Source organism: Sciurus vulgaris (assembly GCF_902686455.1).
Source record: "Sciurus vulgaris genome assembly, chromosome: 3".
NCBI classification, from domain to species: Eukaryota; Metazoa; Chordata; class Mammalia; order Rodentia; family Sciuridae; genus Sciurus; species Sciurus vulgaris.
The window spans coordinates 52,139,321-52,153,983 of record NC_136463.1 but is presented as its reverse complement, the minus strand read 5'-3'; the positions used below and the strand labels follow the sequence as shown (position 1 = coordinate 52,153,983).

General features: G+C 47.6%; 1 protein-coding gene across 1 annotated transcript; it reads right to left on the bottom strand.

Annotated features, from left to right (window-relative positions):
• Positions 1 to 273: 273 nt before the first annotated feature.
• Positions 274 to 8,885, bottom strand: RCVRN (recoverin; the record flags this gene model as incomplete). The annotated part of the gene is made up of 3 exons (XM_079134370.1): positions 274 to 611; positions 3,749 to 3,860; positions 8,505 to 8,885. The coding sequence occupies 3 exons, from the start codon at positions 8,883 to 8,885 to the stop codon at positions 496 to 498; spliced, it is 609 nt and encodes a 202-aa protein (XP_078990496.1). The 3' UTR covers positions 274 to 495.
• Positions 8,886 to 14,663: the final 5,778 nt, after the last annotated feature.

The window sequence follows — 14,663 nt, the reverse complement described above, 5'->3', positions numbered from 1 at the left end:
TCTTAATGGTCCATTGTCCCCTTTGGACACCACATTCTGTGAGAGCAGAACGGTGACGTCTTTTTCAGCACTCTTCAATTGCAACACACCCTTGCCTTTGAGGTCAAACTGACAGAAATCATTTCCTTTTCCTGTTCAAGAAAGACCAGACAGCTGGGTGCTCAGCTCCTCTAGCATTTATTGAACCTGCTTATTCAGCAATCCACAAAGGAGCTTACGTGGGGCTGCCGCTTAGGGCTCCTATGACCTAATCCTGGGATTATCATAGGCCGCAGACTGGTGGGGAGGTGGTGGTGAGTGGGTGTGAGGGGAGGGACACTAGAAACAAGAGGAAGAAGTAATTGGTGGATTGCTAAAGACGCTTTGGTTTGTAGGGAGCTGTGCTGGGGTTTGGAGGCCTCTCCTGGCCCTGGGCATGTGCGTGTATGGGGGTGTGTGTGCACCTGCAGGTTTGAAGTGGGTGGTGGTGGGGAGAGAAGAGCATAGTAGTTGGCATCAGGGTTTCTTCTCCTTTATCTTTTCCTTCACTTTTTGAGGTTCGAACTGGATCAGTCGCAGAATATCTTTATTGGCCAGGGTTCCCTCAATGAATTCTTCCTCTGTAAGTTTATCTGTTCATGGGGAAAAAATATCAGTCAGGACTGGCTGTCTCAAGCTGCAATGAAGCTTATATCCAGCCAGCATACCCAGTAGGTTTGTATCTGTTGTAATCATATTGAATACTCAGTGCTCCCTAGAGTCTCCCCAACCCCACTCCAGATACCCAACTCCTCCCAAGATCCTTAGACCTCACCATGAACCAGTGACAAGAAGGTCAGTGACTGGCACTGCACAGGGACCCCAGGATACTGTTCTTGTGCCCTGTATCTCTTCTGGTGGGTCAGTGCCTGTGCCTTGCTAGCTATTACCTATTTGGATAATTAATAATGATAACCATTACTATTAGTATACTTTCAATACTGTCCAAGTCTCATGCCTCAAGTTCCGGAGGAACACTTAGCTAAGCAAAGCAAAATGACATGGAGGGCAGGCCCAGAGTTTTGGTGGCAACCACTTCCCCCCAGGGAGTAGGGAGTGAGAGGTGAAGGGACCGTGACATGCCAGGGAGAGCCTGGCTTGCAGAGCAGTCTCCTTGGTCCTCATAGGGCACAGGCCGCCCCGTGAGTCCTGGCTGGTAACTCTGTGATTCCTTCCCATGCACCCAGCCCCATGTCCTCCTATCTGCTTTACCTCCTCATTTGGGGTCAGGACTAAGAGCGAGCCTTGCTCCTCCAGCCAGGCCCAGCTTCCCAGTGCTTTTACCAGATGCCTAATGAGTTCAGTTGGACCCAGCTACATGCATGTTACTGAGCCCCTTCTCTCTGTGTATCTGTGCTTGGGGTTGAGGTCATTGCAGAGGCAGAGAGTGAGGTGTGGCAGAGAAGACAGATAAAGTCCCTCCAGAGGAAGCTTTTAGTCGGCGGGAAAGACTGTCCTGTGCAGAAATGACTGCAGAATGAGACAGATGTTCCTTTCTGCTCGTGGTTGTATGCTCATAGTTCCTAGCACATGGTAGGTGCTCAACAAATGTTTCCATTGGCTTAAGTTCTGCGCCTTTTGTATTTTTGCAGGGTGGGGTATGGGGGATTGAACTCAGGGACACTCGACCACTGAGCCACATCCTCAGCCCTATGTTGTATTTTATTTAGAGACAGCGTCTCACTGAGTTGCTTAGAGTCTTGCTTTTGCAGAGACTGACTATGAACTCTCCATCCTCCTGCCTCAGCCTCCTGAACCCTGGGATTACAGACATGTGCCACAGCATCTGGCAGTCCCCAGCCTTTTGGGGCATCTTTAGTCCCTTTTTGGTTAGGATCCAGGATGGTAGCCGGCACAAGACTGGGTGGTGATGTTTGGATTTACAATTCCAACTGCCCCACCAGCCTCACACAGCAGCTAAAGCTCCCACCATCAGAGTCTGGCACTGTGGTGATGTGTTGTCTCCAGATGGGACACAGGCAAACACACACATGGCCCGGCAGGAACAACACCACCCCCTTCTGCAATGTTTATTTGGGTCAGTTTAGCAAATAGCAGCACCAGGGACTCAACACACGGACCCAGAGGGAGGTTACGAAGGAGACTGACGAGCTGACAGAACCAGCAAGTGCAGCGTCACAGGGAGGTGCATCACATAGCCAGCGTTCCTGCAAAGGCAGGGGATAAGGTGCTCGGAGAAGAGGTGCCATCAGGCTCCGCTGGAGTGAAGTAGGAGAAGTGTCTGGGCATGAAATTTAAGGAGGCACTCAGTTTCAGGTCCTGTGAGCACAGGGCTAATGCCTGAGATCGGTGCCTCTTGGGCTATATTTCCTGGGCACCAGCTTACCTCACCCTGGCTGCCACCCCAGTGGCTCTCTGACTACATCACTGGGCTGCAGATGACTAGGGTTGGATCTCTACCTGCCCGTGGTTAGCATCCTGCTCAGGCCTTTCTTCTTGAACCCTGGTAAGAGAATGTCCCAGAGGTCTCAAAATGGGTCATTGCTGGTCCCTCACATGTGTTTGGGACATGCCATGCTTTATTAATTGAGAAACTTCAGATTTTAAGCATATCAACTATTGGCTTCTCTTTAAAAATAAAATAAAATCAGATGGTGTGACACCAATAGTCTTCATATTCCCATGAGGAATGTGCTAGAAGCTGTCAGACGTATTTGCCAGTACCTATCACTTAGTGAGGTTGCAGTTCACTGTGTCCATTTTCATCGTTCTGGCCCCTCTGGCCTATGGGTTTGTAGCCCTTGCCTGACGACAACTCTTCCAGTCGAGGCCATGAGCATCATGGCCAAAAAGCTCCAGTTACCAAGTTCTAGAGTCCATCACTGCTTTCCACAAACTTCCCACAGGTTGCTTCCAGTCAAAGCCTGACAGGGCAGGGGCACCACGATAGCCCACTGGGGACAACATTGGCTGTGCCACCATTTTCCAAGAAGGTTACTGTGGCTGAAGACTTACCCAACCTTCCTTCTTTTTCTCTCTTCCTGATAGCAGTCAGATCCACATGACAGTCTGACAGCTTTCCCAGCCTCCTCCAGACACTGTTTTTCCTCAGTGGCCTTCCTCCCAATAAATCCCTGACAATCTAACTGAAATCTAATCCTATGTTGGTGGTGCTTCTTGGAGATCCCGAACTAATCTACCAGAGTAAACTCAGGTAAACTTAGATTCCACTAACTTGGCACTTGATGCTAATTTGAGGCTAGGCTGAGCTGTGGTTTGCCCTTGTTCTAACTGTGCAATAAACAAGTAAACTGAAGTGCCTAAAAAACAAATTCTCCATTTAATGAGAAACTGGCCATTTGTATGCCAATGGTTCATGAGCTTATTGCCTTCACGTTTTACTCTTCCTTTTCTTACATTAACTTCATTATTAAACAAAAAATATTTTTCTTCTAAAGTGCTCTGTCATGTAGGGCATTCCTTCTTCCCCATGGAATTCCAGGTGGCAAACCAGTTTTGGGAATGATGGGACTGCAGTGACATCTCCCTTCAGCAGTATCAGCTCTGGGGTGGCAGCAGAACTGGCCCTTGCTGAGCCTTCTAGCCATTCCCCGCTCAAACCCCTGCAGACAGCTCAGGACAAATGATGCATGCAGGATGACATGAGGATCCCCAGGGTGCTGTGACTCGGAAGAATGAGTCTCACTGGGGTCTCCATGAAACAGCCTGAGACTGTAAGATCAAACACAATGAAGAAAAAGGAATTCACCATCATCTTTCTTTCCAAAGAATCCCCAGATCTTCTCAGCCCGCTTTTCTGGTGTGTTCTCATCATCTGGAAGGAGCTTCACATCCTCAGGACTGATCATTTTGAAAATTGCCTGTCCCAGATGGAGAGAAAGAACTTGTTAGAGGAGCAGGGAGGGGCTGGCAACCCTAGGAACACCCACATTTTACTCCACACACATAGAGCTACTCAGAATGGTAAACACTCAAACATAAGACCTGAAACTATAAGTCTTAAAAGGAACATAGGAGAAAAGCTTCCTGATGTTGATCAACGATTTTTGAGCAAGTGGGATCACATCAAACTTTAAAAACTTGTGCACGGCAAAGGGAACGATTAAGGAAATGGAAAGGTAACCTATGGAACAGGAGAAAATATCTGCAAACCATATCTCTGATAAGAGATTGATATCCCAGATATAAAAGGAGCTCCCACAACTCAGGAGCAAGAGAACAAGTTAACTCAATTTAAAAAACGATAAAGAACCCAAATAGACATTTCTCCAAAAAAAAGATGTATTGAATGGCCAACAGGTTTACAAAAAGATGCTCAACATCACTAATCATTACGGAAATTCATATCAAAACCACAATGAGCTGTCACTTTCTATCTGTTAAGATGGATACCATGAAAAAGATAAGAAATAACAATTGCTAGCAAGGGTGGAGAAAAGGGAACCCCGACACACGTCAGTAGGAATATAAATAGACACGGCCATTGTGGAGAAGTATCGGGGACCTCCGGCCTCCTCCACCACAATTTCCCTTTTTGAGTGCCAAGCAGCCTGAGGCACTTGCTGTAAGGCAGTGGTTACAGCACAGATGCCCAGGTCCCACCTAATCTACTGAAGCAAAGTTCCTGGGAAAGGTTGGGTGGAGCGCATCTGTATTGTTTGAGATTCTCATAAGGGACAGGGTGAAAAGGCTTTTACTTCTTTTGTAACTTTCTGTTAGAATTTTTGAGTCATGAAGCCACAATACTTTCATTTTAAAAAAAAATACAAATGAGAAATAAAAACTTTGCCATGATAATCCCACAGGAGCACTGGAGTGGAGTTTGGGAGCCACTACCACAGACCCCACAGCCAACAGGTTTTAGAGATCAAATGGCTTCTTCTGAGTCCAGCAGGACTGGCTTATGGTAACGATGGCTAACATTGGTTGAACACTTACATGCTGCTGTTCTAAGCATGTTCACATCTAACTCTCACAGCAACCTTACAAAATAGGTATTACTGGTCCCATTTTACAGATGAAGAAACTGAGACAATTAATTTGCTCAAAGTCACCCCAGAGATTCTAACCCAGGTGATTTGGTTCTAGATCTTGCAACCTTGTGTTACATTGGAGTCTTTTCATTTTCCTATTGCTGGAGAGTACAGACAGGTGAGGCTGGGGAAAGGGGAGGGGCGATGTCAACAAGACCTTTACAAAGGTCTTCCCAAGGCACAGGAAGCCCCCCTCAGGGAGAGATCCAGAGTAATGCTCAGCTCTGGGCTAAGGATCCACCTCACCTTGTTAATCCTCCTCTCTAATCAAAGTACTAGGTGTACACAAAGATCAAAGTAGCAAGTGACTTGAGACTATGAAATGAGGTAAAGGGACAAGTGGCCTTAATATGTGCTTTCAGTTCCAGGTTTCTAGGAGACTGCTAGCTTAGAAATACCCAGAGTGGACACCAAGGTCCTTGGGTGTTGGACAGGTTCAGAGTATGGGCAGGTGTGTCAGCATGGAAATTGGGAATCTAGTGTCTGTCCCCAGAACCTTCTGCCTTCCTGAGGACACCTGGAAACAGGTCAGGTGGGGGCAGTAATGCCTGTGAAATCAGCCTGGAATATAGAAGGCCAACAGTGTTGAGAAGGTTTTTTGTTTTGTTTTGTTTTGTTTTGTTTTGTTTTGTTAGCCTCCTGTTGCTAGAAAAAGAGGAACGAGGAAATGAACCCCAGCAGCTAATGGCAGTGTACAGAGCCCCCCAAGTGGATGGAGATGCAGGTGGCTCTCAGAACTACTCTGTTTGTCTTGAGTCACAGACAAGTGTGAAGGAGTGACTGACTGGCTGCCCCACCACACACCCAATATGGGCAGGAGAGATAAACAGACAGCCCCTAAAGAGTCCTGGGGAAGGCCACAGAAAGCATTATATTCTCACCCTGGGTCCAAGGAGTTTATATGGCTTTCCCACAGCCACTCAGCTGGTTGGTGTCAGAGCTGGACTAGAACTCATTACTTATTACTCTCAGACTAGAGCTGTAACCCTGATCTTGTGGTCTGGTGAAAAAGGAGCGTCTTGTGCTACCTGCACAACCTCAGTCTTTGATGCTGTCTTCTTCCCTCCCTCCCTTTTCTGTTTTCCCTTCCTCCCTTCCCTTTCCTCCCCTCCTCTTTTCCTCATGGAGCACCAACCTCCAGGCTCTGCAGAGTCCAGCCTTGCTTAGGCGTCTCTGAAGACTTGGTCCTCACCCACACCACCCAGAGACCACTCAGCCGACCCAGAGGAGATTGCTCATCTGACAGGGCAGTTGACACATGTCTGCCCTCAGCAGGAGACCCAAGCTGAGCTTAGAGGGTGGCCATAAATAAAAGCTACATGCTTTGCTCTTTTATTTATGGTTTCTCCTAATAAGGGTGGAAAAATTCTGCAAATAAAAGCATGATTACAAATGCACAAAAAATTATATCAAGTATGAGAAATATTCTCCTTCCTAACGGGAATGGAATTAGAAAAGCAAAACAGCATATTTCACCACCTAATTGTTGCTACCACATTAACATATATTTATAAATATTCTGTGCATCTTAATCTTGCACCAAAGAGAATTTAGTAAAAAATGATTTTAAAGTAATACTGGCACATTTAAAAAAAAAAAGAGATTCATATAATGGTCACACCCCACTTTTTTGCAAAAAAATTTGGCATAAAATCTGTGATGATTATGTAGCGAAACACAGTAAATGACATGGGCAGGGGACTAAAAAAGGAAAAGTAAAAAGATAATAAAGGAGGGAAACTATAACTTATAGGAAAAAAATTGAGACACTCTAATGTTAAAAATAGGGGAAATATTTAAAGAGCCTTAAGTAAGACATTACCATAAGGTGGAATTCTAAACAACTATTAAAAATGTTTTTGAGGGCTGGGGTTATAGCTCAGTGGTGGAGTACTTTCCTTGTGTGAGGCACTGGGTTCCATCCTCAGCATCACATAAAAATAAATATATAAAATAAAGGTATTGTGTACCATCTACAACTAACAATATTTTTAAAATGGTTTTGAAAGAACTATAATCAGCATTCTAAAGTAATACATGCATACCAATGTTTACAGTAGCATAACCAACTCATGACAGTCCAGTTATGTAAACAGCCTACGTGTCTATCGACAGACAAATGGAGATAGAAAATGTGGTACATTTACATAGTGAAGTTTTACTCAACCATAAAGAAGAATAAAATTATGTCATTTGCTGGTAAATGGATAGAACGGGAGAACATCATGCTGAGTGAAATGAGCTGGACTCAGAGTCAAGGTCGAATGTTTTCTCTTACATGTGGCATCAGAGAAAAATAAGGAATTAAAAAGTATGTGTGTGGCACCTTATGGAAACAGAAGGGAGAACAGTGGTATAGAAGAAGGAGAAAGAAGGGTGGAGGAAGGCTGGGGAAGGGGAGGAAGAGCAGAAGGAAATCAACCAAACTATGCCATGTGCAGGTATGAACATGTCGCAATGAATTCCACTTTCATGTAGAACTATAATGCACCTATTAAAAATATGTTGAAAGGAAAAGAAAGATGCTAAGATGAAATGTAAAAACAGGTGTTTTTGAAGACTGTGCAGTGATACATAAAATGCTCATGATAAAAGAGTAACTGAATAAAGTATGGTAAGAACCATATGTGAATATGTTATAGTTCTAAAATAGTTTGAAACGATATAGATAAAAGACTGGAAAGGCATAGAGCAATCTGTTAAATGGTAGTCTTCTCTGGATGTTGGAATTTGAAGCAATTTTAATTTTCTTTTGCATATGTTTGTACATTTCATGGATTACTTATATATTAGATTAAAAAGAATTATTTTCAAGACACGTACAGTATTCAGAGCCAATGACTCAATCCTAAGGCAGTGTGGACAGAGGAGAATTCATGCTGGGAAACATGTGGGGACAGGAGCCTGTGAGGAGCCCCAGGGCACCGTGAGTAAGTGTAGGACACCTGACAGGCCAGAAGCTGAGACTCAGGGCTGCAGAGGCTGCGGTGGGAGGAAGAACACTTGGACCAGAATCCAGATTTCACACCCCTCAACTGTGACCTGCTTTCACTGTATATTTGAAACACGTCGGGTGTCTAATTTGAATTGTGGTAGAATTTGAATGTGCAGTGCTGAAAATGTTGAATGAGATTTAATAAAGAAAGGGGCAATGGAGGGAGCAAGCAAGGGATGGAGGAAGGAGGGAGGAAAGAAGGAAAACAAGTAAAGAGGAGAGGATGGAGGGAGGGGAGAAAAGGGGAAGGAATGTGGGAGGAGAGGAGCGAGGAGGGGAGGAGAAGGATTTCTTCTTGGAAGAAAACTGAAGCTGTGGGAAAGTGCCCAGCCCTCTATTCCCAGGAAGGAGAGTGGAGACCCTTCCTTCCCTGCTCTTGCAGTGGCTGACCTGGATCCCTGCCCCTCAATTGGGCCCCTCTGCAGCATCAGTAGCGGTGACACTGACAAGTCACAATGGGAAGGGGAGGGACTGACCATGACGATCTCCAGCACTTCGTTCTTGCTGATGGTCCCATTGCCGTCCACGTCATAGAGGGAGAAGGCCCACTCCAGCTTCTGGGTGGGCTTGCCGCCCGTGGTCATGTGCAAGGCGACGACATACTCCTTGAAGTCCAGGGTGCCATCGCTGTTGGTGTCGAAGCTGCGGAACACATGCTGGGCATAGGCCTTGGGGTCCGCGTCGGGGAAGAATTTGCCATAGATGCTCTCGAACTCCTTCCGGGAGATCCGGCCGCTGGGGCACTCCTTCAGGAAGGACTGGTACCAGGCACACAGCTCCTCCTCTGTGAACTTGGTGTTCAGCTGCAGATCCTCCAGGATCTCCTTGGACAGGGCCCCGCTTTTGCTGTTCCCCATGGGTGAGGGAGAGTGGGCACCAACTGGGCAGGTGGGTGGGACTGCCTGTCCTCCTGGCTGTCCAGGCTCTCTGCACTGTGAGATGGAGACTGAGGTGCCAGCGGATTAGGAGGATTAGGAGTTCTTCCCAGTCCTCGGAGGAAGGAGGAGGGGAGGGGAGTTTAGGGGTGGGGGTGGTGTCTCCCCAAACCATCCTGAGATTAAAAGAGCTAAGAGCAACCCGTCAATTCATCTTGGCCTCCAGGAGCTAGGAACCTGGAGGTAGGACCCTGGGGCCAAGGCCCTCCCAGCCCCAACTCCCACCTTCTAAGGATGGTGATGGTCGCTGTTTGTTTTCTCAGCAGTGACCCCCAGCATCTCAGGGGCAGGAATGGTGCCTCACACTGAGCCTTATAATGTAGTGTTTAGCACAGGCTCTGGAGCAGCCTGGGTTTAAATCCCAGCTTTGCTATTTAAATAGCCTTGTGACCTCAGGCATGTTTTTTAACCTCTCTCTGCCTGGGATGCTCTCCTAATCCTATGCTTGAGTCACGTCTTGGCTTAAATGTCACCTTCTCAGCAAGGCCTATGGTAACCTCTCTATTTCTAGCCCCATCTCCACTGGCACACCCCTCACTGTGCCCCCAGCAGAATAAAAGTTCTGGGGAGAAAGAACTTCACATTGCTCCTGATGTGCCTCCATTGACAGAATAGAGCCCAGTGGTTTGGGCCCTCAGTAAATATTTCTTGAGAGAATGGGCACAGCCGTGTCTGTCTCATTGTTATTATGAGGCTAACACGAGTCAATATGTGCGATATACTTCGAAGTAACCAAACCTGTCACAGTAAGTGCGGAACACCTATGGAAGGTCCCTGACTGAAGGATGGTTCCACTTACAATTTTTTGACTTTATGCTTGTGCAGAAGCATACCCAGACAACATTTCTGTCTTCCACTTTCAATACAGTACTCAATCAGTTGCATGAGATAGTCAGCACTAGCCAGCGGCGGTGGTGCATGCCTGTCGTCCCAGCTACTCAGGAGGCTGAGACAGGAAGATGTCAAGGCCAGAATGGACACCTTAGTGAAACCCTGTCTCAAAATGAAAAATGAGAAAAGGACTGGAGATGTAGCTCAGCGGTAAAGAGGCCCTAGGTTCAATTTAGGCTGTGATGTTTAATAGGTGTGCTAAATGCATTTTTTACCTACGATATTTTCAACTTACAATGGACTTATCAGGATGTAACCCCACTGTAAGTTGAGAAGCATCTGTATTAGTTTTGTTGATATCCATTAATAACCAGGATCAAAAATGACATTGCCAACAGGGAGGCACTGCCAGCAGGTAGTGAGTGAGTGAACCCAGTGGACCGGGGAGCAACAGTGGAAGCGAGGGCTTTGTCACACACAGAAGGTGCTGGCAATGAATGTGGCTGTTCAACTGTGGTCACAGAGGACTGGGACCCAGTCACGGTATCATGATGTGTGTTTTTGGGTTTTGTTCATGTCTCCTGGCTCATACTCCCCATAGCTCTTGTTATTTTTTTTTTTAATATTTTGGTTGTAGATGGACACAATACCTTTGTTTTATTTATTTATATGCAGTGCTGAGGATCGAACCCAGTGACTTACCTATGCTAGGTTAGTGCTCTACCACTGAGCTACAACCCCAGCCTACGCTTGTGATTTTCTAAAGGACTAAAGTAATGTTGGCATGCTTTGGGCCTCAGAAAGCAAACTTGCAATCTCTCTCTCTCTCTCTCTCTCTCTCTCTCTCTCTCTCTCTCTCTCTCACCCCTTCTCTTTCTCTTTCATTTTCTCCTGCCCTCCTTTCACTTGCTCTTTTTTCTCTGTAAGGTTGGCTGTAGAAACTAGATTTTTCTCTTTCTCAAGGGAGGTAATAGACACTGAAAATATATTTTCATTTTCTCCTGCCTTTCTCTCTTAGAGATGGCCATGAAGGAATTCTCTGACCTACCTGTCTGTAGTGGATCATAGACTGTTTCCACAGGTGCCCTGCCCACACCTGGGCAGAAGGAGCACTGCATGGAGAAGGTTAGAGAATCTGGACAGACAGGCCTTGCTGGATTTTCCCACCCAGTATGTAATGAAATTTTCATAAAAGCCTAAAGGGACAGAGTGTAGAGACTTCTGGACACACAGAGGCACACAGGAAGGTGGACGAGACCTCACCCATGTGCCAGGAGCTGCTGCACCTATCCAGAACTTTCCTGTGTGTCTCTTCTTCTGGCTGCTTGTATGTGTCCTTTGAAATATCCTTTATACTAAACAAGTAAACTGAGTGTTTCGCTGAGTCCTGTGAGCCACTTCAGCTAATTTATCAACCCTAAAAAGGGGGTCTGGGATCCCCAATATGTAGCCAGTCGGAAGTTCTGGAGCTCCTCAACCTGAACCTGATGCCTGAAATGAGTGGGTCTGCAGGACTGAGCCCCCATCCTGGAGCATCGGTGTTGTCTCCAGATGGATGGTGTCAGAATTGAATGGGATCACATGATGTCCAGCTGGTATCAGCTGAAGAACTGACGCCTTGCTTGGCGGTGGGGAGAAATCCCCACACGTCTTGGGGTCACAGAAGTGACCTGTGTCCTGAGTGTGCAAGAGAAGAAACTGAGTTTGAGTTGTTTTTTCTACCACTGTTGCAAGATTTTTTAAATTGCTCTAGATAAATCAGATTTTTAAATGTAATTGCCATACTTTTAAGTGTTGGCTATTAATCCAAATTTTAAGAAGATATCACAGTGTGGGTCAAACACAGTGTCTCTGTGGCTCAGTTCAGCCTGCAGATTGCTGGTTTGCAGCCCAGCATGGTGCTGGGAGCTGGTGAGCGAATAATTGAGAAGGTGGCCAGAGGCAGGGAGCTTGCACAGGAAGGCCCCGCAGCACTGCAGCAGCTCAGGCATGAACACAGGACACCAAAAGACCCCTCATGTGCATGCTGGACCCCTGAATTCTTGTCACCCAGATTGTAGGTCAGCAGTGCTTTTGGCTTAGCTGAGAACATTAGAGGGGACACGCTAAGGCACCCAGGAAGGTGGACAAGGACTCACCCAAGTGCCAGGAGGGTGGTACACCCCAAATCCACATGCATAACCCCAGCATTGCCCCCTAGAATGGGAGAGCGGTCTCCCCCTTGCTAGGAGACAAGTCCCAAAGTCTCCAGGCAAGTAAGTGGGGTTTGCACCCTATTACCTAACAGTGAGGTTGAGGGGAAAGCAAATCCTCACTGCTGGGAAAGGCCACCACCTGCCAGGCCCACTGTGTTAGCTCTCTGTCACTGTGACAAAATGCCTGAGATACTCAATGTAAAAAGGTGAAAAGTTTATTTCGGTTCATAGTTTTGGAGTCTTCAGTCCATGGTGAATTGGCACCATTGCTTCAGATGGTAAGGCACACATCATGGTGGAAGGGCATGATGGAAGAAGCTGCTCACGCCATGGCAGCCAGAAAACAGAGAGAGACAGACAGAAAGGGGTCAGGGTCCCAACAGCCCCTTCAAGGTCACACCCTCAATGACCTAACTTCCTCCCACTAGGTCTCTCTCAATGTCCTACCACTTCCCAATACTGTCAAGGGCTGGGGACCAAGCCTTTGGTCCCCACATGAGCCTTTGAGGGACACTTATCCAAAGCACAGTCCCCACCTTGACATCACTCAGGAAGGACCTAGAAGGTTAAGCACTGAAGTGCTGACCCATCCATCCCTCCTGCATGTACCTCCTGATGTGGTTCCACAGTATTTCCCAGGGACTCTTAATTAACGTGGAGTGTGTGCATGTGTGAACTCAGTTTTTCCAAATTTGGGAGAGAAAACTGTTTTGTAATAAGAGCTGACTCTTCTAGACTTTCACCATGCTGCAGCAGGCATTTGTTCTTGAGTGGTTCAAAACAGGATAGTCACTAAACCTGAAAACCAGCCAACCCACCTGCCAACCACAGGCAGCACATTGGAGTCACCTTCACTTAAGGAGCTTCCCTGAGTCTGGTGCATCCTTGGGAAGTGAGAGGAGAGCAAAACCAGGGAACTCAGGCCCTGGCTCTGTGCCCAAGGGGAAGGTGATCAGAAGAGCCTCAGGGGTGCCATCAGACCTGCACAAGGCCAGTTGTCACAGGTGAGACGCCGAGGCTCCAAAAGGCATGTCTTCCACTGTATGTCACATGGTTGCTAAATGGCAACCTGGAGAGCCCAGGTCTGCCAGCTCCTAGTTCTGGGCTCTTTAAACTACAATTGCCTCTTGCTCCTGGAGGCTGAGGGGGGCAGAATCTCCATTTCCATAGGCAAGGAGCTGGGGCAAGAAGTTCCATGGCCCTGGGGTAAGTGGAAGTCTGCCAGAGCCCCCAGGCTTCCTGTTGGTTCCAGGGGCAGAGGAAGGAGCTGGAAGTGCCCGGGTACAGTCCACATTCTTCAGGTTGCTGTGCCCAGAAGGGGCCCCCACGGGAGAGGAAGGGGCAGGGAGGGGGCTGCAGGCAGCTGTGTTGATGCTGCTCAAAGTGAGGGGTCATGACCTGGAGGTTTGTTTGAAAACCTGCATAAACATCTTCTATCAGAGGGAGAGCTTATGCTCCTTAGCCAAACAAGTTGCTGGAGATGATGTATTGTGAACGGATTTGTTAAGTCTGAGCTGAGGCCATAAACTCTCCTGGTACCCTAAAGACCACTGGCTGCTGTTACTGGGGAGAAGGCCATGTCTCCAGGCAGAGAACCTTCCTTGGTGCCTCCCCTGACCACCTTACCTGAATTGAAAGAAGCAAATGCTTCCCAGAGGCTGGAACTGTCACTCAGAAGCAGCAGCTCAGCCTTGGCCTCATTCCCATTCTTCCACCTCTCCTGCTGGGGGCTAAGGACAAGATGACCCTCCTGCCCCCTGGCCTGGAGTCAGGGACTTCAGAATGTTTGCACAGAGAGGGGAAAAAAAATGGAGGTGGTGGGGAGACAGACTGGGGAAGAGTGCTTCCCCCATGGCCATCACCATGCAGTAAATGGCCATCCATCCCTTTGGTCGCTGGGATGGGAAGCTTGGTGTCATCCTCAGCACTTCTCTTCCTGCCACACCCACTCCCACCTGTCAAGACGTTGTCTTGGCTCTACTTTCAAAGTCCACCCAGGACTGACGGCTCTCCCCACTTTCCCCATTGTGAGAGCACCCCTGCAGGAGACATCGTCTGTCTCTCCGAACAGGTCACCCTGCCTCTGCCACTGTCAGGTTTTGCACGTGGCTGCCCATGTCCCCCAGAGTCCTGTGACAGCCAACACAGCCCTGCAGCTCCTGTCACATCCCACTACCATTTCCCTGAACTCACCTGTTCTCTTCTTCCTCCCTCTGCACCAGCCATATTGGCCACAAACATTTATCCTGGCTGTTCCCTCTGCCAGGGAACAACGTGCCAGGGAACAATGTGCCAGGCTCTCTCCTGGGTCTCCCCACCTTGTATCAAATGCCACCTTCTCAACGACCCTCCTGATTTCAAATTGCAATCTACCCACCTTCACCCTGTCCTGTTCCTTTTTCCAGCACATTTAATATCTTCTGCCCCCACATCAAGATGCAGTTATCAGGTCCCTGGGTTCTGTCTGTCACTACTAGTGTAAGCTGCATGAGGGCAGGGCTCATATGTGCTCCCAGAGCCCAGAGCAGTGCCTGGCATATAGTAGATGCTCACTGACTATCGAATGAATAAATGGATGAATGGAGAAGGAAAGAAACAAGAGACAGCAGCCCCAGAGGCAGAAGGGAGGCAAAGGGCTGGAACCCACAGACAGGAAGACACAGGGAATGGAGCT